The sequence below is a fragment of the Kogia breviceps genome, chromosome 16 (genome assembly GCF_026419965.1).
Source record: "Kogia breviceps isolate mKogBre1 chromosome 16, mKogBre1 haplotype 1, whole genome shotgun sequence".
NCBI lineage: Eukaryota > Metazoa > Chordata > Mammalia > Artiodactyla > Physeteridae > Kogia > Kogia breviceps.
This window is the reverse complement of record NC_081325.1, coordinates 17,578,631-17,602,156: the sequence shown is the minus strand read 5'-3', so window position 1 is coordinate 17,602,156 and position 23,526 is coordinate 17,578,631. Positions and strand designations below refer to the sequence as shown.

Below are 23,526 nucleotides of genomic sequence, written 5' to 3'. Positions count from 1 at the left end.
TATGTATTTTTAATGTGGCTTCTAGAAAAGTTTTAATTACAAATGTGGCTCATATTTATGGGATGCATTTTATTTCTGTTTGACAATGCAGTTCTGGACACGGGGTCTCTAGGTTCTGGCAGATCTGAGTCTTACTCCCCGCCTTGTAGGATTGGATAGTCGAGGCGCTAGGGCAGAGGATTGAGGGACTGGGGTGGAGAAGAAGCAGACAGGGGAAGACGAAGGGGTGTATTAAATACAGTCTGTGAGCATAGGGGCTTTGTTTTATTCACAGCTATATCCTCAGTGCCTAGAATAGTAAAATTGGTAATAGAATCAGTTTCAATAAGTGGATAGTGTTTATTACTAAATGCTTACTTATTCACATCTGATATTTGCTGTAGGTACCTAGAATCTAGAAAATGAGCATGCAGTTTAGTGAGCACAGACGTGGCATTTGATAATCATCCAACCATGAGGTGAGTGTACAGATGCCTTGGAAGACTAAAGGGAACTAGACAGTGGTAGCTGCCGTTTAACAAAATGTTCGTTGTTGCCAGGTGTTTTGATAGTACAAGGCAAATCTTTGCCTAATGATTTTTTTTTCATATTTAGGGAAAATATATCTCATGTAAAATTACCTGATTTCCAAATACTGGCACCTAATTCAAATTTTTTAAAATGTGCATAGCAAACAAAACCCGCCTGTGCACTGGATTTGGCCCAGAAGCCAACTGAATATTTAGCTGGTAAAGTGAATGCATACTTCCTTTGACTCCTTAGGCATCAAAGCAAAGAACTCAACCAGTGCTACACACAGGAAGCCTTCCCAGACCTCCTTATCTGTGTTACATCCTCTTTCATAAGGTCTAATAGTCCATGTATTTCTTCTCAGCAGTTGTTACATTTGCAGTCTACATTTGTGTGATTATTTGATTCAAGATATGTCTCTTCCATGGGACATCTGAAAGCTCCCCATGGGTAGAGGCTGGGTCTGTTTTTACTAATCAGTAATTAACAAATGAATGAATAAATTGGGCAGGAGAGATGAATTTTGAAATGCATGCTGTGCTAAAGAGTATAGCATCTCACTTGGAATTCTGTGTTGAAAGGTTGAGTCCAACAGCTAGTTGTTTTGTAGGCTCTATATGAGAAAAGATGACTTTTTTCCCGTTACATAGACATTTCAGTGTTATCTACACTAATATATCTTAAAGCACATTCAGAGAACACTGGCATTTGCAGCAGAACACATTAATGTCAGTATTTATTTGTATTTAGTAATTCCAAAGTTCTTATAGTTTGACATTTTAGGCTGTAGCTAATCCTCTGGACTTACTGCTCTTCCTGGGAAAAATGGAAACACTGCTTCCCTTGAATAGTTATTAAAAATATCTTTTTTAGATTTTGGATATTTGTAAAGTTTGATTATTTTAAGCTCTGGAGGAATGGGAAAGCTGGAGGAGAACTGGCAAGGATCACTAGAACCAAAGTTTTCTATTAAAAAACAGAAAAACAGGGCTTCCCTGGTGGCGCAGTGGTTGAGAGTCCACCTGCCGATGCAGGGTTCACAGGTTCGTGCCCCGGTCTGGGAGGATCCCACGTGCCGTGAAGCGGCTGGGCCCGTGAGCCATGGCCGCTGAGCCTGCGCGTCCAGAGCCTGTGCTCCGCAACGGGAGAGGCCACAACAGTGAGAGGCCCACATACCCCCACCAAAAAAATCAATAATAATTTGCCAAGTTACAGTTGAAAGATTTACTGTCATACTGAAATAAAATAAAGGCTGTATTGCTGAAAAAGAGAGGTCACCTTTTCTATGCCTTGAGACACATAATGAAGAAATGTGATGCTGGGAAGTGAGAAACAGCAGGCAGGGAAAGGAGAGAAGACCACAACCTGTTTTAGCTTGTGAAAAGTTTTTAACAGTGCTAAACTTTATCCTTTACATTTTTATAAGTTGCAAAAAGGAAAGTCTTAAAAGATTTCTTAAAATTGAATCTGTATGGTTCCATTTATATGACATTTTCAAAATGACAGCATTTTAGAGATGGAGAACAGATTAGTGGTTGCCAGGGGGTTAGAGATGGGGCAGAAGTTTCTATCAGTTTTAGGATTATTTCCTCCTGACCCTTCTATCATTATGAAATGACCTTCTTCATCCCTGGCAATATCCTTTGTCTGTTATCAACAGAGCCATTGCATTTTTCTTTTAATTAGTGTTAGCATGATAAGCACACTCTATCTTCTTCCTTTTACTTTTAATCTACTTGTATCTTGATATATAAATTGTGTTTCTTATAGGAAGCATATAATTTTATCTTACTTGTTTATCTAGTCTAGACAATTTCTTTTAATTGGGATGTTCAGTCCATTTACATTGAATGTGATTATTGATATGTTTAGATTTGAGTCTGTCATTCTGCTATTTGTTTTCAATTATCTCATCTGTTCTTTGTACTTCTTTTACTCCCTTTCTGCCTTCTTTTGAATTGAGTGCTTTTTATGATTCTATTTCATCTCCTTTGTTGTCGTATTAGTAACAGCATTTTGTTTTGTTTTGTGATTTAACTGGCTGCTTTAGGGTTTACTGTACACATATTTAAATGATTACATCTACCTTCAAGTGATACAACACCACTCCACATATAGTATAAGAAACTCTCAATGGTATACTTTCATTTCTCCCTTCCTGGCCTTTATGCTATTATTGTCATATATTTTATTTAAGCATATGTTATAAACCCTGCACTAAATTGTTATTTTTGTTTAGTCAATGATCTTTAAAGAGATTTAAATAGTAAGAAAAATTCTTTACCCCTGCAGTCACCATTACCAGTATTCCTCATTCCTTTGTGTAGGTTCATATTTTCATGGGGTTCCATGTTCCTTCTAGCAAAAGAACTTCCCTTAACATTCCTTCTCATGTGGGTCCATTGGTGATTATTTCTTTCAGCCCTTGTATTTCTGAAAGAATCTATTGACCACCTTCACTTTTCAAGGGTATTTTCTCTGGGTTCATCATATTTTAAAGATGTTTCTCCATTGTCTTCTGGCTTGCATTGTTTCTAATAAGAAATTTGCTGTCATTTTTAGCTTTGTGCTTCAGTACATGATGTCATTTTTTTCTCTCTGCTTTTAAGATGTTTTCTTTATTACTGGTTTTGAACTATTGATTCTGATGCATAATTTTATTCCTGTTTCTTTGTGCTTTGGGTTTATTGAACTTCTTGGTTGTGTGGTTTTATAGTTTTCATCAAATTCAAAACTGTTCTGTCATACTTCAAATATTTCTTCTATTTCCCACCTGTTCTCTTTCAGGAGCTCCAATTACACATAAATTATTAGGATGCTTGAAGTTGTCCCACAGTTTGCTGATACTTTATTTTTAATACTTTTTTCTCTGTGTTTTCATTTTAGATAGTTTCTATTGCTATGTCTTCAAGTTCATTAATATTTTCTTCCACCATTAATCGCATCTGGTGTATTTTTTAATCTCAACTTGGGTCTTTTTAAAAAAATCTTCTGTGTCTCTACTTAACTTTCTGTACATGAGGAATACTGTGTTTAATCCTTTCGTCTCTTCATTTTAACATCTGTGTCTAACATCAGTACCCCCTCTCAATAATTGATTTCTTTATTTTTCTCATTATGGGTCATATTTTTTTGCTTCTTTGAATGCCTAGTAATATTTGATTAGACATTGTGAATTTTACCTTTTTGGCAGATGAATATTTTTGTATTCCTATAAATAATCTTGAGCTTCACTCTGGGACACAGTGGAGGTACTTGGAAACAGTTTGATTCTTTTAGGTCTTGCTTTTAAAATTAGTTTGGTGGGACTGGAGCAACATTTAGTCTAGTCTGTCCCCTACCACTGAGGCAAGACCCTTTGGAGTACTGTACCCAGTGTCCTCTGAATTATGAGGTTTTCCAGTCTGCCTGGGAATAGGCCCAGTGCAGGGCCCTGAGAGCATGTGGGGTACTGTTCCCTCTAATCTGTTCAGCTGGTTTTTCTCCTACCCTTAGGTAGTTTCATCACATGCATGCACTGATCAGTACTGTGTTGAATACTCTACTCAAGCAGTACTCTTTGCAGATCTCTGGGGTTTTCTCTCTTTGTAGCTCAGTTCCTGTATGCTGACCTGTGAACTCTGGCCATGGTGTCTTGAGAACTCTCCGCTCCATCTCTTCAACTCAGGGAGTCAGCTAGGCTTCACCTGGGTTCTCCCATTCTGCACTATGGCCTGGAAACTGTCTCAAGGCAGTAAGCTGGGGCAGTCACAGGGCTCGTCTCATTTGTTTCCCATCTCTCAGATAACTGTCCTGCATGGCTCAACCTCAGTGTACTGAAAATAGTTGTTTTACATATTTTGTCCTTTTTATTTTTGTTTTTTAGCTTTTAAATTGGGTTTCTATTATTCCATTTGATTGTAAGTGAAAATCCAAAAATTAGGGGTTTTTTTCTTTATATATTTAATGTCACTATTGAGGAAAAAAGTTGTACCTACACCATTTATGAGTAAGCCAGTTTCTAAACATGCTTGCTATATTTAAGTTTATGAAGATCTGAAGTGGGGTAAAGGGAGTGGGGCTGTAGAAAATAAAAGTGACTGTAAGGTCCCTTCCTTCCTCAAAGCTTTCTGATTTACTCTTTGGTAGATTGTTGCTCTGCTCCCTTATTAATCAGAGTCCCTTGGTTCCTTTTGGAGAGAGATTCTTTAAATGGGTTTAAATATACCACTCAAAATGTATGAAGATGTTAGAAATAAAATTGTCATGGTCTTTATGTTTTAATCTATATGATTTAAACGTTGACATTAAAATATCATGGAGAAAACATAATGAGAGGACTTAACTCACCAGATATTAAAATGTATTTTAAAGTTACAATAATTAATATATTGAAGTACTAATGCTAATATAGCCACAGATTCATGGGTCAAAATACAGTGTCCATAAACAGACTCATAAATGTGTTTGAAACACTTAGCATAGGTTATTCAGTTAGATGGCTTGGAGACAACTGAACAACTCATTGCAAAAAATTAAAGTTGGATATCTCCTCCCCATATCTTATACAGAGATGTATTCCAAATAGGTTAACTATAATCTAAAAGTACTAGAAGAAAGTATGGGCAATTCACATCATCTTGAGGGAGAGAAGGCCTTTGTAAGTATGACACAAAAGATAGAACCATGAAGGAAATTATTGATGAGATTACATAAAGATTTTGTATCTCCTAAGTGGTGAAATAATCATTAAAAACAGGGAGTTCCCTGATGGCCTAGTGGTTAGGATTCGGGGCTTTCACTGCCATGGCCTGGGTTCAATCCCTGGTCTGGGAGCTGAGATCCCACAAGCCACATGGTACACCCCCCCCAAAAAAAAAAAATATCATTAAAAGATTTGATATCCTTAGTGTATAAAGACTCCTAATACGGTAGTGAAAAAAAGATGAATGCCCGCTAGAAAACTGGGCAGAGGACATGAGTAGATAATCATAATGAGGGGCAAAAAACATGACTGTCCAGTACATATTGATTTTTTAAAGGTTCTGTTTAATAATAATAGTAACAATAAAAATAATAATAGTAATAAGAGCTATCACTTATTTATTATTATTTCTGTTTGTCTGAATATAAGAACTTTAAACAAATTAGCTAGTTTAATCCTTTGAAAGGCAAGTGTACGTATTATCATCATCATTTAACAAGTGTGACAGCTGAGACAGGACATGAGGAACCTTGCCTGAGGTGACAAAGCTATCAAGTAGTTGAGGCAAGGTTTAACCCAAGCCATCTGAGTCCCGCTCATCGCTTCTCAAAGAAGTAAATTAAAACTACCTTAAATTCCAGTGCACTTTACAGAGAAGTTGATAATTTGCATAAGATGACACAATTTATAAGCAATAGAAGAGAGCTAAAATTTTTAGGAAGAAAAAAATCGTAAAAACAGAAGAAAGAAAAAGTAAGTAAAGTGAGCAACAAAACAGATGTCTTTTAATTTTACAAACTCACCATGTCTTTTCAGAGTATTTAAAAGAGGCTTCAAAGAAGATGAAAAGTGGGCTTATGTTTGTAAAACTGGTTAACCCACGTTCAGGTAAGCGCTCCTCCCCTCCCCTCCCCTCTGATAATGGTCACTTGAACATTTTTAAAACGTTGTAGCTGAAAAGTGTGTATATTTATTTGTCTTTATGTTTGTTCTTCCTGAATAGCTTTTAAAGGTAGGATAGCATTACATGGTGACAAAAGCAAGCTAATGACATAACCAGTCTTTAAAGATAATTCACTTGACTTAAACGTTTTTCTATTTCTTCTTAATTTTAATCTATAGAACTGTATTCATCAGAAATGATGGCGAAACAAAAAAAATGTAGCGTGTTTCATTTCCCTGTGAAAACAGATTAATTTTCCTTGGCCTTTTTTTTTTTTTTTTTTTGCAGTATGCGGGCCTCTCACTGTTGTGGCCTCTCCCGTTGCGGAGCACAGGCTCCGGACGCGCAGGCTCAGTGGCCATGGCTCACGGGCCCAGCCGCTCCGCGGCATGTGGGATCTTCCGGGACTGGGGAACGAACCCGTGTCCCCTGCATCGGCAGGCGGACTCTCAACCACTGCGCCACCAAGGAAGCCCTTCCTTGGTTTTTTTAAGACAACTTTTCCTAAAGTAGTTATCCAATCTTAGCCTCCATTTATACTCATTTTATGTTATAAAGGAAAATAAATAACCAGAGGTTTTTTTTTTTTTTAAAAAAAGGAAGACTTTTACTGGACATGCCAAGATTTTGAATAGTTTCATTTTTAGCTGTACTTTCCTTATTTTGTTCAGACCAAAAAGTAGTATATGTATTTTTTCCTGTCAAGGGGTGATTTTTTTGCATAAAAGCATTGTATTTTGAGGAGATACATGTTTTATCAGGAATAATTTTATCCTTATATTCAGTATATTTTGCTTTGTCTTATAATTTTTTGTTGTCTTATAATTTTTTTGTTTTATATTTTTATATTAAAATACACTGTAAGTATATAGTAATATTGGTGATACTATTTATCTCTGTGTGAAATTTTTCTCCATTAGTTTATTTTATAAGGTTTACAAGGTTATTATTAATTTTATAAGGCTTTGAGTAGATACCTGACATTTAGCAAATTAGAGCATCCTCTTGGTGACTGTCATACTGAATAGTGAAAGCAAGAGAAATCCAGTGGGCAGTGCTGTGTTGTTATTGTTGTTGGAAAGACACATAAATAGAAACAAGAGAGGCAAAAATTCCGGCTTCCTCCAGTTTTCTTTTCCTCAAAATGAAATTGAATGTAATTGGTCAGTTATATTATTTGGAACTCCTAGGTATATGTAAGACTAAGATGAGGTGAGAAATGCTTTTTCAAGAGAAGTTTTAGTTAGCAGTAAAGCATTTAACAAAAGGAAGGTACAGGAAAAGTCAGGCTTCTTGTAAAATTCATTTCATCTAAATGTCCGTGGACAACGTTTTGCTATACTGACTACAGAGAAATAAAGGCTAACTTTTGCTGAGCCCTTACTAACGTGCTGTGTTAGGAGCTTTATGTGTTCGTATTCTATCTTTTCAATCCTTATTAAAAAAAATACTGAGGTAGGTTCAGTATTGTTCCCATTTTACAGATATGGAAAGAGAGGTACAGAAAGGATTATATAGCTTCCCCAAGGGCTCACGCCCAGCATGTAGTTGAGATAGACTCAAACTCAGGGCCCTGGATTTTGCTATGCTTAGAAAAAAAATTCGTGCATCGGGGGGATTCATTCAGATTCATGCAGATGCGCACAGCCCTCACCCCCTTCTAACTTCCTTTCTTTTTCTGGTCTTTTAAGAAAGGGAAGTTTTCATCCAATTGAGTGTGGCTTTCCTCACTGCTCATGGCGTAGAGCACGTTGCTGTTGTAGGGGCCTGGCCTTTCTCATGTGGAGCTCGCCTCAGGGGTGTGCAGGCCCTGTCTCCGGCCCTCTGTATGGGAGGCTGTACACCGCCCTGGAGACAGGGCCCACAGGCCAGCTCAGTTCATCTGGCTGAGCCATTAGGTTTGGGTAGTTTAAAAATGGGTTTTCCTTCCTGATCTAATGGAGGACTCAATGAGAGGCTCTGCAGCAGTTAAGATAAATGATTTGTACTTTTGTGTTTATTGGTCTAAGTTCAGTGAGGATTATACAGTTGGAAAATAAGCATCTGTATGTAATAGCTACAAGCTTTCCTTGGAGTCACTTTGTATAGACTATATCTATGTATGTTTATGTTCATATTAGGAACATTCCTCAGAACTATTAGATAGTCTTTTGATTTGTGTGTGTGTGTGTGTGAAAACTTACAAATAAAAAACAGATTTGTTTTAACAGGGGAAGGAACCAGTTACTTGTTCAATATGTGTCTACCGCAGCTGTTTGAAATAAAAGTTTTCAAGGAAAAAAACCATTCTTGGTTTATAAATGAATCAGTTCAATCAGGTAAGTGACTAGTGTATATTTACATTAACACATACCCTGACTTTGCCATCCTCCACATCTATCTGTGATAGATTGGAGTCTGGTCCATGGTTTTTTCTTTGCTGGCGTCAGAGCAGGGTTTAATCAAAGAGAAAGGAAAGATTTAAACAAGTTTAGATCAATAACTGTGTGTCTTAGGTGGTAGGAAATTTTTAACTAACAATTCTGATTTTTCTCCTAAAACACTGACACACCCTGAGTCAGATGACTTCTGTACTATGGAGGGCACATTGTGTTCACTGGAAACTCTTTGCTCTTCTCTTAGCCATTTTTGAGGATCTTCAAGTTTTTAACATCTTATTTCCTTGCAAATGGATGCCGATGTAGCTTCGAGAAGAGAAGAGAATGCTTTCTCATATGGATTACTATGGCCACCCCACCTGCCCCCAGTACACACACCCAACACACAATTTCTGTTTCTTTTAAGAGTGTCCCTTTGATTTGGGGCTCAGTGCTGACTGGGAAGGAAAAAGGGTACCACACGGAGCCCTGGCAGTTCTGGGTGAGAGTGGGAGGCTGCGCCATGGGGTAGCTCAGCTCCCTCTGTCTCCCATTGTTTGCAGAGAGCGCTTTCCATCGCTTTCTCAGCCCTCTGCTTTCGGGTGACCGTCTAAGTCACCCCTTAGTGCTCAGGTAGAAAGGCCACGTTGCCTTTCTTGTAAGGCATCCAGAAGAAGCGTTTATTGCTGGTGTTGAATTTCATATATCTGTGTGCATGAGAAGATTTGAAGTGGTTTTCAGTTGCCGAAATGCAATGGTTGACTGTGTATTTAGCCTGGTAGGTGCCAAGTATACATTCCTTTTTATTGTTCTCTTTTCTGATTTTTCATTTGGTAATATATGAGTGTTCCCAATTCTAATGTAATATACTATTTGCCTTTGAGTTTGGCTGGATAGACACAGTAATATCCAGATGAAACTGGAAAATATTCAGAGGCAGTGATTGATTAGCTCTCCTGGACTGTCTGACTTGGTACCTGCTTTTTTTTTTTTAATAGACCTTTTTTTTATATATATAGTTTTTGGTTCACAGCAAAGGTACCTGCTTTTTTCATCATTGTCTTCTTTTTAAATGTAACCTTAAAGAAAGAGCTGTTTTTAAGAATGGCTACCAGGATATTGTTTTCAGAACAAGAAACCTGTTTCTAATTTCTGAATATAATGGATGCCTCATATAAACTGAGCTTATAGAGCTTCTGATAGGTTGTTTTCATAAACTTCTCCTCTACTTTTTTTTTTTTTTTTTTGCGGTACACGGGCCTCTCACCGTTGCGACCTCTCCCGTTGCAGAGCACAGGCTCTGGACGCGCAGGCTCAGCGGCCATGGCTCACGGGCCCAGCCGCTCTGCGGCACGTGGGATCCTCCCAGACCGGGGCACGAACCCGCGTCCCCTGCATCGGCAGGCGGACTCTCAACCACTGCGCCACCAGGGAAGACCCTCTTCTACTTTAAAAAAAAAAATTAACTAATGTCATCATGTAAAATTACGTACTTAATTTTTTTTAACATACTATGAAATGGATTCATGTATATAATTTACGGTTAGAATTTCTTGGCTGTATAGGTAGGTTGCTCTGTTAGAGAATAAAAGTCAGTACATGTTTCCTGAAACCAAATTAATAAGTATGGAGATAAATGAATTGTTTATTGTTCTTTTTGATGAAATACCTCTTCTGGTTCACTTCCGTGGAAGAAGGACTCTGGGATGCTTGGAGGGGAGTGCGGTAGAGAAAAATGGGGGGCAGGCAGCCTAGCTGGTTTGATTTGCCTTTTTTCCTTTCAGCCTGGAGAGCATCACTCCTCTTACTGCAGAGATTCCAGTTTCTTATGTTCAGTCTTGTTAGACCCCTGCCCTCTTGCATTTTTCTTTGGGAGGACGGATGGGTTAGGTTCTGGAGTGGGTGACGACCTCTGAGCTTTGAGTCATTGACAGTTCAGAGCTGTGAGCCCAGAGCCCGTAGGGGAAGCCACGTACAGAGGGAATAAAATTGCTTTCCCCTGGCTTTGTCCTCAAAAGCACAGGAAATTACATTTTACGGCAGCTTTGTAGATAGACTTATACAGGTTTCCTAACGTTTGCCTGATTCACATTCTGCCTGTGTTCCCCCGAACCCTGCTGTGTTTTTGGCAGGGGGTGGGAGGCGGGAAGAGGAGGGCCTCTATTAAAACTGATTTCTAAAGAAGAGATGGAAAGTTAAAGATCAAGCTCAGTGTCTTGGCTGTCCTCTCACACCAGGGATTTGAAGCTGTTTGGAGCGAAATCTCGTGGACCATGTTCTGCCTTTTGAGAGAATCACATAATCTTGGGCCTGTGTAGGAGGAGCTTCTGAATTTGGAATTTCACATATATTTTTCAAGGAATGGTTCCCACGTTCGGATTAAGGTGAAATAACTAAGTTGACTTTCCATGTTGTTGAATTCTCTTTTTAATCCGTAGGAGGTCTTCTTCACTTTGCCACACCCATGGACCCTCTGTTTCTGCTTCTCCACTACCTTATAAAGGCTGATAGAGAGGTGAGTTTCCCAGTTCGGGATATTAACAGTGGGGAAACAGAATAGATTGTTTTTTTAACATGATCTCCTCTCTCTCCTTATAATGGTCCCAATGTAGACTCCCCACAGTTCAGATTTAACTTGGTTGATATAGAACACCTGTGTCACGTGTACTGGTACAGCTCAGAGCGCTGATCGGCAGACCTGAGACCCAGCATCGTGACCTTGGACTAGCTCACCAATGAGTCCTGAGAGCTGCCTAAGCCTTTGTGTTATCTGCCTTACTTGTCTGACAAAGCCTAACAATGAAATTCTCATTACGTACTCATTGGTTTTGAAATATAGTACAAATGTTAAGACCTCAGGCTTTAAGAGAGTAAAGAACATTTATCATCTTTCATTTTCTTCTTTGTGAGACACTGAAATAGGTACTCTGGGGGTGTGTCCAGCAAAAGCCCCTTAATGGGGAAGCTGTAGTTGAGGAACCCCAGATGGAGTAAAATTTACCTTTGTGATATAAGGACAGAGTTTATTAATAGTAATAGTTCCAGCCAGAGGTCCCAGGATACCTTTACAGTTGACAATTATTAAGGATCCCAAAGAACTTTTTGTTCCTGTGTGTTTTATCTATCAATATTACTACATTAGAAATTAAAACTGAAAAATTTAAAATAATTTTATTAATTTATTTTTAAAATAAAAATAATAAGCCCATTATATATTAACATATGACATGTTTCTAATGAAAAAAAACAGTAAAAGTCAGGAGTATGGTACTGTTTTACATTTTTGCAAATCTCTTTGATGTCTGGCTTGAGAGAAGACAACTGGATTTTCACATCTTGTTCTGCATTCAGTCTGTTTCCATACACTGTTTGAGTGGAAGTGTGTAAAGAATATGCAGCCTTTCACATATGACGTCAGAAAAGGAAGGAATTGTATATTAGCCTTTTAGATAGTTGTGGATGCTCAGCTTTGATACTACTCCCAAAACCAACAAGTGGTGGTTTCTTAAAAGTTAGTTGCAGTGTAGAATCTGAAACCCTGTCGATGAACTTTCCATGTTCTTGTTAAAAAACAAAATTCGAATGAGTAAATTTTAAAGATCTTATTGGCTTTCTTGAATGATTCACGAATTGGGCAGCATCTATTCTAGCAGACAGAAAGAAGCTTCAAGGAACTGTACAAAATGAAAAACTTTTACAGCCAGAAGGGAATAAGAACAAGAAAGTTAAACTAGACTACAGGGGGACTGGTTATGGCAAGGTCACGTTTCTTTAGGGCATGCCTGGCGTCTATCAGGCAAATGACCTAGCTAGTGCTGATTAGCAGATTACTGATTGACTGGTTTAAGATTCCACTTCTGGGTGAACTGAAACTAATTAAGTCTCTGGGCTTAGCACAAACGACTCCATTTTGGGCCTGCTGTCTGGTTTTTAACACTCTCTTACATTAAAATCTATTGGATCTTTCACGCATGTTACTTTGCAATATCATGCATTGGTCATTTGGAAAATACTGTCTCACTGAATTATGCAGGTCTTCCAAATGTCTACACAACTCATTACACACACACACACACACACACACACACACACACACACACACACACACCTTTGTTAATTTAATATTACCAGTGATCTGTTTAGAAAACTCTCAGTGTTGAGAAGCTTGTCATAGTGGCAGACAAATTCTCTACAATTCTAATTTTTGCTTTAAAGTTCAAATTTTGTCGTTGGCTACAAGTACTGTCAATCTTTCCCTTGAAGTGACAGGTTCACTTCATTTATGCTCTGTCAGTACTCAAGTCTGAATAACCATAGTTCATAGTGGTTCCTTCAGGTAAAAAAACTGAGAAAAAGGCAGCTAGTTCTGCTCGCAACTCAGACAGTCACACAGTGCTTTTCCTTGAGAGGATCGGTAGCCGAAGTACTTCAGCCACACTTGACTTTCATCACAAAGAGCATTTAACCTACTTGCACTCGAAGGTCAAGATTTAAATAAAAGAAATTGCTTTCGCTCCTTGATCAGGGAAATCCTTAAGTGCAGCTGGGATTTTTTTTTACCTGCTTGTCCATGGCAGTGAAGAATGCAGCGGCTGCTGGGCGGTTTGCTGGCACCACCCTGACTGGTGCTGAGGAGCCAGGGCTGCACTGAAATCATCAGTGCCCATGTTGACACAGTGAAAATGCAAATAGCATCGTAGCCTTAGCTTGAAAATAGTTTGGAGCTTGTGGACCCCCTGCAGGGGTACTGGATCTCCCAGGGATCCACCAACCACAGCTTGAAAACCTTCAAAATGACAACTTTAAGGAAGAGTGTCATTTAAACACTTAGTGGAATCTTATTTTTGCACTCTCATGTCTGCAAATAGTTTAAGTGCTTATGGGTTCTCACTGAGTACTTAGATCCATTTTCCAAAACTCATATTTTATATTTATATTGATTTAATTTGTGATAAATACTGAGAGTAATAAAACTGACTTAAAACTTTAAGTTGTGCTTTCTCCTCATGCACCTTGTCGTCTCTTATTCTCCTCCTCTCCTACATTCTTTGTTCTTTATTGTGGATTAGTGAAGTTTTATTCCTTAATGTAATCATGTTTCCCCTTATCTGGAAGCCACTGTGGTAGCCGCTATAATTAGGGCACGGCGAGCAGTGAGGCTGGTGAGCCGTGTATCTCTGAGGAGCAGAAATGGTCCTTCTAGTCCCTACCAGGAAGGCCCCAGAAGTATTCAGGGAAGAAGATGGAAACTTCAGGTGGCTCCCATTCCTGGTGTTTCTAGGATACATTAGCGGGGGGAAGCCACCAACCAGCCTTAGTATCAATACCTGTGTTGATGCACCTTTAAAGGCCCTCCCCCTGTTTGGGGGAACTGTTTGCCTATTTCCCATTAAGACCCCGACTCTGGTGAATTAGTCCTCACGCTGGCCCTCTGGGAGGCTCTGGCGGTGCTGTGGCTGGTTCCGGGAGGCTGAATGAAGCTCATGGTGGAGGTTGGCTTTCACTGTAAACCATCTCGCTCTCCTCAGATTCTTAAAGTGCCCCTTAAAATAGCCCGTGGGGCATTCAGATATTTCCTCCCCTACATTTTAGATGTGATCTTTTCCTATTTAATTAAAAAAATATCAGTATGTACTTTCGACATGTTGACCCATTCTTTGTTAAACATGATTTATTTTAACGTCAGTAAAAATAATTCTTCTGTCTAGCTCTCCCAACTGTTATTAACTTTATATTCAAACAAATTTCTTATTGCAAAACCTTTTTATGTATATATGGTAAAGAAAACAAGAATGAAACATTAGTGTATTATGAAATGATTATGTCAAGACTGTGTGGTTAGTCCATTACATATTAGTAAATTATTGTTTTAAAGTAGTTAAATATTTAACACATTGGGTAATCATGGAAGAATATAGATTAAGGTAGGAATCTAAAGACAGTAACTTGGGAAACCTGTGAATTATTCTTACTACCTGAAGGAGAAAGAGAACATTTAAATTAAAACATTTCTTGCCGCTTGGTGGAACCCAGGTGCCTTCAGGAGCTTCCTAAAGGGAGCTGAGAGTCAGTTCTGGAGCCTGTCCCGTTAAGGGAATCCTTAGGTGGAACAAGTGACTTTGAACTTAGTTTAAAGGTCCAGCTGTGAGGTTATATATCTTTGTCTCTTTTTTTTAATGTAGGAGTTTGTTGACTGGTGTACTTGCATCCTGACTGACTAAAGTCTTTTTTTCAGGGTAAGTTTCAGCCCCTGGATCAAGTTGTGATGGATGACATGTTTCCGAATTGCATCTTGTTGCTGAAACTTCCTGAACTTGAGAAGTTACTTCGACATGTGACAGAGGAGAAAGGTATGGCATACTGCCTTTGAAATGAGGCTTATGGCTGCCAGAAAAGCTGGGCATCTGTCTGAGAATGCAGTGGATTGAAGGCCTGTGGAGTGTGATGCTTATTCTGTGTGGGTCATAGGGGAAGCTGTCGTTCAGATTTGCTTCCACTTGTCAATATTCATCCTCTATTGCACTGGCTTGTTCAGTCTGTGAAATTTGAACCAGTGAAATATGGTGGCCTGTCTCCTGCAGGGCCAGGATTCACGAGGCTCAGGCTTTAGTCTCAGCTCTTCTTTCAACTAGGCTGTGACTTTAGGTAAGTGCCTCAACTGCTTTCTGCCTCGGGTTTCTCATTTGTAAAATTGAATAAAATCTATGCCTTTACTGATTCAAGAAACATTTATTGAGCACCTGCTAAGAAGCATATGTTGAGCGCTATAGCCAGGCTCTAGGGATAGTTATAAATAAAATATTATCCTTTGCCTCACTTCGCTTCTACTCTGATGGAGACAGATGACGAGCAGGGCAATGTCAGTAGGGAATAAGGGAAGTGAACTCTGGGTTTTGTGGGGATGCTCAGGACAGATTTATAACCTGGCCTGGGCAGGGTGGGAAGTGCGGGCAGGGGGGTATTGTGTTGCTTTCCTGTGGGAAATAACCTCTAAGTGGAGGCTAAGTCAGGGTAGCAGCGTGGATGTATGGAAAAGTTTGTCATGCTTAGCAAGATCCAAGAAGTTCAGTGATGCGTTTAGGTTAGTAAGGAAAGAACAGGGGAGAGTGCTGGGCAAGGGTTCAGGTGGTGAAGGGCCTTATATGTGTCTGGACTTGACCTAATGGTAGTGGAGCGTCAGCAAAGTTTTAAGTAGGGCAGTGCTATTGTGTGGAGAAGCTGAGGTCTGGTCCCCAGAGGCTGCTGCTGTGGTCCAGGTGGGAGGTGATGTTCACCTGAGCTTAGGAGGTGGAACCAGAAGGAAGTAGCAGCCTCGTGTGTTGACTGGCTGGTGGGCAAGAGAAGGAGGAATCAAGGATGTCTTCCGGGTTTGTGCCTTGACCCACAGGATGGGTAGAGATGGCCCCCTGGAGACAGGGGGCATGGGTGGGAGGAGCAGGCTGGGGTGCCAGAGAGATGAGTTGTAGGCATTCATTTGAATTTTGAGAGGAGGAAGTGAGGCAGTGTGTGAATGTGTTTTGACAGGTTTGGAATAGCGTTCAGACTTAGCATCAGTGTCTCCAAAAATCATCCAAGTAGCTTTAGAGTTAATACGGAAGCACAGTATGAGAACCGAAACAGCAGGCTGATAAGTTAACGGTTATTTGGGGTTCTAGATGGTTTGGCCAACTATGGTAGTTCTTCTAGGCCCAAGAAGGTGGTGACTCCAAGAAGTGTAAGCTTGCGGTGGAAAAAGGGAAAACCTCATTCATTGAATTTCACATTCGAAGGGTCTACTAAATTCACACTTGGCCAGACACAGAGCTCTGTTTTGAGCCTGAGGGGTATGTGGTGCCCAGGTTTTTATCAAAGCAGCCCTATTAATGACACTCCCTGGTGCTGATCTTGGCAGGAGACAGTAATCTTTTTGTGGGTAACAAATGAAGTAGCTCATAGCCGTTTCTGAAAGCTAAAGCAGTGAGGAATAATTAAAAGTCGTTTTCATTTTGCCAAGTTAATAGAAGCTGACAACACGATTAACTCATTATCTAAAAATCTTCCAATAGCTGTATAAGAACAGTTACCTGAAACCAAAACCCAGCAGCCCAAATTCAGAAATAGTATTAAGGCATTGTCAATTGTTAGTGTACAGCCTGTGTTCCAAAGCAGGAGCTTCCCTCACTTCCATTCCTTCCTCCTTGCTCACTGACCCCCTGACCATCTGTTGAATCATTATCGGAACCCCTGTCCTAATCTCTTTCACTTCTCAACATCGCCTAACTTTTGGAAGTTGTGCTGTAATAGAAAGCAAATGCCCTATACTTGTCTTGTTTGACCAGCTCTAAATAACCAATTGTAAACTTCAAGCTACTGTGTGTTTCTTTTTGGATCTTTGTGGAAAATGATGTCTGTCTTAGTATGCTGTCCTTGTATACAGAAATGACATGAAGAAAAATACTTCACATATTTGTGTTCTGCGTCAAGGGGTGAAGCAAGCGATGTGGAATTGCTTCTGTTTTGATGAAGAGGCCTTTTTGAAGCTTGAGGCATTAGAGATCTTATTATTTCTTGTTTTTAAAAAATTTGGGGGGAATTCCCTGCCGGTCGAGTGGTTAGGATTCCGTGCTTTCACTGCCGAGGGTGCAGGTTCAATCCCTGGTCAGGGAACTAAGATCCTGGAAGCTGTGCAGCACAGCCAGAAAAAAATTTTTTTTGTTTTGTTTTGTTTTTGAACCTTCCATTATTTTAAGATTCACAGAATGTAGTTCATTAGGGGAAGAATTAAATTATGAAGGAACTGCCAAGACTTCTAGAGAATTGCATACATCTTTTACCTGCGAAATTTAACCTAAATTACTTTGTTTTGCCTTACTGTCATTTAAAAAGAAAGAAAGAAAAAATTGAGGCCTAGGGTTTTTAGAAACCTGGCAGGTATAAAGGTTGATGATATAGCTTCTTTGAAAATGAAAGTACATGGGCAAGGGAAGCAGTTTTTTTAATCAAAAAATTTAAAGGTACAGAAAAATTCAGGAAAAAGCTACAAATATTTGTCTCCAACTGCAATAATCAACCAGTGTTAATGTTTTGTTATTTTTGCTCCATATCTCTTTCAGGGAAAGAATTTCTTTAGGAACAATCTGGTAATCTGTTCACAGGATTTGATAGCCTACAAGAAAAATTAAGAATGTATTTGCTACATGGTTTTGAGCAAATCATTCAAACTTTTCAGCATCCTTGATCTGTAAGATGAAGAGTTTAAAGGGTTAAGAGTATCCCTCATATTCTGCGTATCCCTGATATTCTGCCGTATGTTATAATTAGTACTCTGCAAAGTTGTTCTAAATCATAAAATAAAGTTTTCCTTCTCTTACCTTTAGAGTGTTGAGACCTCTAAATTACCAGCATATGAACATTATTTAAGAATTGCAGTTAATAGTATCTACTATATACCACAAAGAGATGCTTCAGGAATTAAATGAAATAATACAAGTAAATCAGTGCCCAGAGAGTGCTGGGTGTAGAGTAAGTGCTCAATAAATGTTTGTACCATTAAGGCTTGTGAACTAGAAATTTTAAATTCTTTGCTGATGTTTAAGTACTAGGTATACAGTAAGTGACCAATGCACATTTGTTTGATGGTCCATTAATTAATACAGAGTCAAGTGGTTTAAGTAGGAGAATGGGGATAATCAGATAATAATAAAAATGTCTACCATACATTAACAAATTATTATATATCATCTCTATGCTTGTTATTTTACGTATGCTATTGAATTCTTGCAGTAATTCCCTTTCATTGTTAGTAGAACCTGAATTTTTACAAATGAGGAAATTGAAGCTCAAAGAGTTTAAGCACATTGACTAACATCATAGAACTTGAAGTGGTAAAATCAAGATTTGAACCCATGTCAGTCTGATGGCAACTCTTTCTCTTCCTTCTTACAACTGTGTAACACTTCCAGGAGACTCTGTTAGAGTTTTTAGGTGTTGTCGCGTGTAAAAATAGAAACTTAATTTTTTGTTAGTCTTGTATATCCCATTAATAATTTCTCTTTGTGAGACAAAGAGAGAGACAGGAAAGGAGTCAGTGGGAACTTCTACAGCTTAAGGAAAAGACAATTCTCATCCTGGCAGTGAGCGTTCTGTTTTCCAGGCAACCTCTTTTAGCGATTGCCTTGGGTCCTGGCTGCTTGTTTGAATTTAGATTTTTGTCTATTTTTAAGTTAGTATTTGGTTCCATTCTCTGTATTTTACTGCTAGGGTTTTTAAATAAGAAACAAAGAAGACTGCTAAAGAGTGGTCAGGTACTACCCGTGACAGGGAGCAGAGATAAAGAGGAAAGTTGATGTTTTTTCAATTCCATCCTCCCCACAGGCACTGTGCAGAGAGAGTAAAAACCTGAAATGCTCTAATTCCCCAGCCAGCTATCTTGATATTGGACTCCAGATGCTGTCTCAAAAATCTGTGGCATTAAAGATCTCATTAAGCCTGCTAGGTTTGAGAACCTTTCCCTCTCCCTGCCGAGTAAACCCAGCCACAATTGTTTGCATCCTGAATGATGATGGCGGTGACCTTACTTAGTTAGCACTGCCTGCTTTATTAGTGAAGGAAACGATGTGTCTCAGTTTGCTAGCTCTGGGGCTCAGCATGCTTCTTGCCAAAAAAGCTCCCATTCAGTGGAGAGATGACAGGGGAAAGGACTAATAAAGGGTTATGAACTTCATCTTGAGTATAACACTCTGTTACATATTGCAGGCAAAAGCTGTGCTGCGCTGTCCATTGTGATTAACAGGAAGAGCCAGGAAAACTTACCTGATTAAAATACCCCAAGCACAGTTGCCAAGTTTCTATCCCCAGGAGGCAGGAAAAAAAAAAAAGAGACCATATGAGTTTCTCAGTTATGGAAAACATTCAGAAAGTAGATGTGAAAATATGCTCCAGGCAGTTTGTTCAACAATACATCAGGGAAATTCAAGTTTGTGAACTGATTACCCAATTGCTGAACATGTTATTTAATTGTGGACTCCTTTTTATTCAATCTTTATTTTGTAAACCCAATCTTTCCAGATGTTTGAGACCAGTTTTATAGGCAACGGACACATTAGGGAAAGAAACCTTTCCAGCATGTACACATGTCATCTAACTCACAAACTCACAAATATTAAATTTAGGACACAATAGAACACGTTATGGTATTTTTCATAATTGTGGGTAATCTGTGGCCTTCGTGAATATTTTAAACCACCTTGTTTATCAAAATGTGTAAATTTTAAAATTAAACAGTAGTTTATGCACTTCATCCTTATATAGTATTTTGGGATATTCAAGCTTGATACTTCTTAGTGACCATCTTGTCCAGGGGAATGTTTTAAATTTGTAATTTAAAAACTTCCTAGGAAAAAAACTCCAGGCCCAGCTGGCTTCACTGGTGAATTCTACCATACTTTAAGAAAAAAATAATACTCAAAGAAATAATGATACTTAGTCAAATTCTTTTAGAAATTAAATTAAGAAGGCATATTTCCCAACTAATTTTATGAAACTGGAATGGCCCCAATACCAAAATCAAAGTTATTACAAAAAGAAAACTAATCTAGTATCCCTTATGATCATAGATGGAAAAATCCTTTAAAAATATTTGCATATTAACTATGTAAAAAGGATAGTACATTATAACCAAGTGAGGTTTATCAGAATGCAGAGTTGGTTGAACATTAGAAAATCAATCAGTATGATTCAACATATTTATACATTACAAAAGAAAAACTATGATCATCTCAATAGATGTAGAAAAAAAATTTGACAAAATTCAGTCATAATGTAAATTCTCAGCAAATTAGAGACACGAAGGAGATTCCTCCTTCTGGTAAATGACATCCATGACAAACCTAAGCTAATATCATACTTCATTGTAAAAGACTGAACACACTTTTCCCCTAAGATTGGTACAAGATAAGGATGCCAACTCCTTATCCTGCTGGCGGAAATCCTAGCAGTTGCAATAAGATAAGAAAAAAATTGGGACTTCCCTGGCAGTCCAGTGGTTAAGACTCCATGCTTCCACTGCAGGGGCATGGGTTCAATCCCTAGTCAGGGAACTAAGATCCCACATGCCAATAAATAAATAAATAAAAGCTATGCAGATTAGAAAGTAAATAGTGAAACTATCTTTTTTTCATGAACAGTATGATCATGTATGTAAAAAGCTCAAAAGAATTTACCAAAAAAAAAAAAAATCACTAGAACTAATAAGTTCTCAGGATATAAGGTCAGTATAGAAAAATTAATTCTATTTCTGTATATTAGCAGTGAACAATTGGACAGTGTAATAAATGCACACCATTTATAATATAAAAAAATCATGAAGTTGTAAGGATAAATGAAACGTAAAATATGCAAGACCAGTACACTGAACATTACAAAACATTGCAGAGAAATTAAATAAGTAGAGAGATATAGCATGTTCATGAATTAGAAGACTTAATATTGTTAAGATGTCCATTCTCTCCAAAGTAATCTATAGTTAATGGAATGTCTATCAAGCTTTTTTTTTTTTGGTGGAAATTGAGAAGCTGATTCTAGAATTTGTATGACTGTGCAAAGGATCTACAGTAGCCAAAACAATTTTGAAAAAGAAGAACAAAGTTGGAGAACTTACACAACCTGATTTCAAGACTTACTGTAAAGCTACAATGATAAAGAAATTAGGGCATTGGTATAAGGTTAATTGATAGATAAATGGAACCAAATAGAAGAGAAGGGGACCCACATTTATGTAGCCACTCATTCTTTTTTCCAACGGTGTCAAAATAATTTAATGGGAGAAGGGATAATCTTTCAACAAATAACCTGGAAAAATTGGATATCCATATGAAAAACAATTAACTCTCACCTCAGAGTCATACAGAAAAATTAACTTGAAATGGATCAATAATTTAAATGCAAAAATGAAAACTATTGAATTTCTGGAAGAAGCCATAGAAGAAAACTTTTGTGACCTTGAGGATTGGCAAAGATTTCATAGGACACAAAAACTACTAACCATACAAAAAAATTATAAATTATATATCATTAAAATTAATATCTTCTGGTCTTTGAAAGATACTATTAAGAAAAAAAAGAAGACAAGCCACAGTTGGAATAAAATATTTATATGACATATCTGATAAAAGATATATATAAATGTATAAAGAACTCTTTTAACACAATAATAAGATATCCGGCCCTGTAGAAAAATCAGCAAAAGGTTTGAACAGACTTCACAAAAGAAGATTTATGAATAAGGCACGTGAAAAGATGTTCAATATCATTAGTCACCAGAAAAATGTAAATTAAAACCACAGGGAAATATCACTGATATCCACCAGAGTTGCTAAAATAAAACAGACAGACACTACCTGTAAGTTATGGAACAACGTGAACTCGCCTGGCTAGTGGAAGCATAAAATGGTCGAACCACTTGACAATTTCTTACGACTCAGTAATTCTACTCCTAGGTATTTGCCCAAGACTTATGAAGACATATGTCCATACAAAGATTTGTGCAAGAATGTTCAGAGCATCTTTTTCAAAATAGCCCAAAACTGGAAACAACCTAAATGCCCTTCAGTAGGTGAGTGGGTATACAAAACATGGGATATCCATACACAGGATACTATTCCATAATACAAAGGAAAGAGCTATTGCTAGCCGCAGCAAAATGCAAGAATCTCACAGAAATCATGTTGAGCAAAAGAAGAGGGTCACAAAACAGTACTTACTGTATGATTCCATTCCTATGATGTTCTAGAATAAAGCAAAAACAATTCTGTAATCAGCAGATCAGTGGTTACCTGAGGTCTGGATAGGGATAAGAGAATTGACTGTAAGCTCAGGGGAGCTTTTTGGGCTGGTGGTTACATGACTGTATGTAGACACTTGGCCATACTCCTCAAATTGTACACCGAAAATGGGTGTGTTAATCATATGAACATTATTCCTAAATACAGTTGTTTTTTTAAAAAAATCAAGTAGAACTGATCCAGCACAAGAAGCTAAGCCTCCTGATTTCAGACACAGTTTGTTTGGGGGTTTGTTTGTTTGTTTGTTTTGATTTTTCCTCCCTCGTTGTTCTCTACAAGATAATGTTGGCTCCTTCCTGTCTCCCACGGAATCCAGTGGGAAGCAAGACAGGAGTGACTCAAGCCTGGGCGACCAGGAAGGTGATTTGGGAGGCAGATGACACACAGAGCCTCAGCTCGGGGCTCGGGGCTTCCTGGATGGGTTTAGTCTTGCTAAAGCAGGATGAAGTCACGCCCAGAGAGAGATACAAGTTGGCGTCCAAGGAGGAGGCAGTGGAGCCAGAAAAGAGTCAGAGGAAAAGCCATTAGAGATGCAGTACGACCAAGAGAAAGGTTGTATAGGACCGTGGTGGAGAGTCTTTTCCCATAAGGAATAGGGTCGGAAGTACTGAGCGGGGTGAGGACTAATTGATCTCGGTAAAATGAACACCAGGTGCACGGCTTTGAAGTCAGGTTGGGAAGGAATCCAGTGCTCCTGTTTACCAGCTCAGTGACTTTGGACAATTTATTTAACTTCACTCAAACCTAATTTTTTAATATGGGGACAAATAGTAGTTTTTACCTGAGATTCATTCTGAGCATTCAATGAGAAACTGTGTATGAAGAACTTAGCACAGGCCTGACTATACATTAGATTCTGATGTTATTATCATTAACAAGTTATAATTTAATTTTTTCGTAACTAGTACTAAGTATTTGCTGTGTGCCAGATGTTGTGCCATCACCTCATTCAATAGGTGACTTCCTGAGGTGACATCGTGCGCTGGGGGTGTAGGAGCCCCAGCAGTACGGCTCATAGCCTGGTCTCCACTTCTTCTGAACCAGCATTTCCAGAGGGAAAGAAGGGGCCTGCAAGGGGCTCAAGAGAGTGAACGAGAGGGAGGAAAGCTATGGCAGATTGTAGAATGTCCTTTCAGGAAGTTTGGAGGTAGAGGCAAGAGACAGGTGAGTGTCAGTCAAAGTGGGATTTCTGGGAGAGACCTGACCACTGAG

The 23,526-nt window shown here is 38.5% G+C and overlaps 1 protein-coding gene across 8 annotated transcripts in view; it reads left to right on the top strand.

Moving 5' to 3' along the window:
* The window catches only part of RNASEH2B (ribonuclease H2 subunit B), a 79,298-nt gene that overhangs the window by 19,162 nt on the left and 36,610 nt on the right, over positions 1–23,526 (top strand). For 7 of the 8 annotated variants that reach the window (XM_067016816.1, XM_067016814.1, XM_067016813.1 and 4 more), the window contains 4 exons: positions 6,011–6,082; positions 8,348–8,455; positions 10,933–11,009; positions 14,730–14,844. In XM_067016816.1, coding sequence (XP_066872917.1) covers positions 6,011–6,082; positions 8,348–8,455; positions 10,933–11,009; positions 14,730–14,844 — 372 coding nt within the window. The remainder of the gene's footprint in view (positions 1–6,010; positions 6,083–8,347; positions 8,456–10,932; positions 11,010–14,729; positions 14,845–23,526) is intronic. The other variant, XM_067016817.1, reaches the window with a different exon arrangement.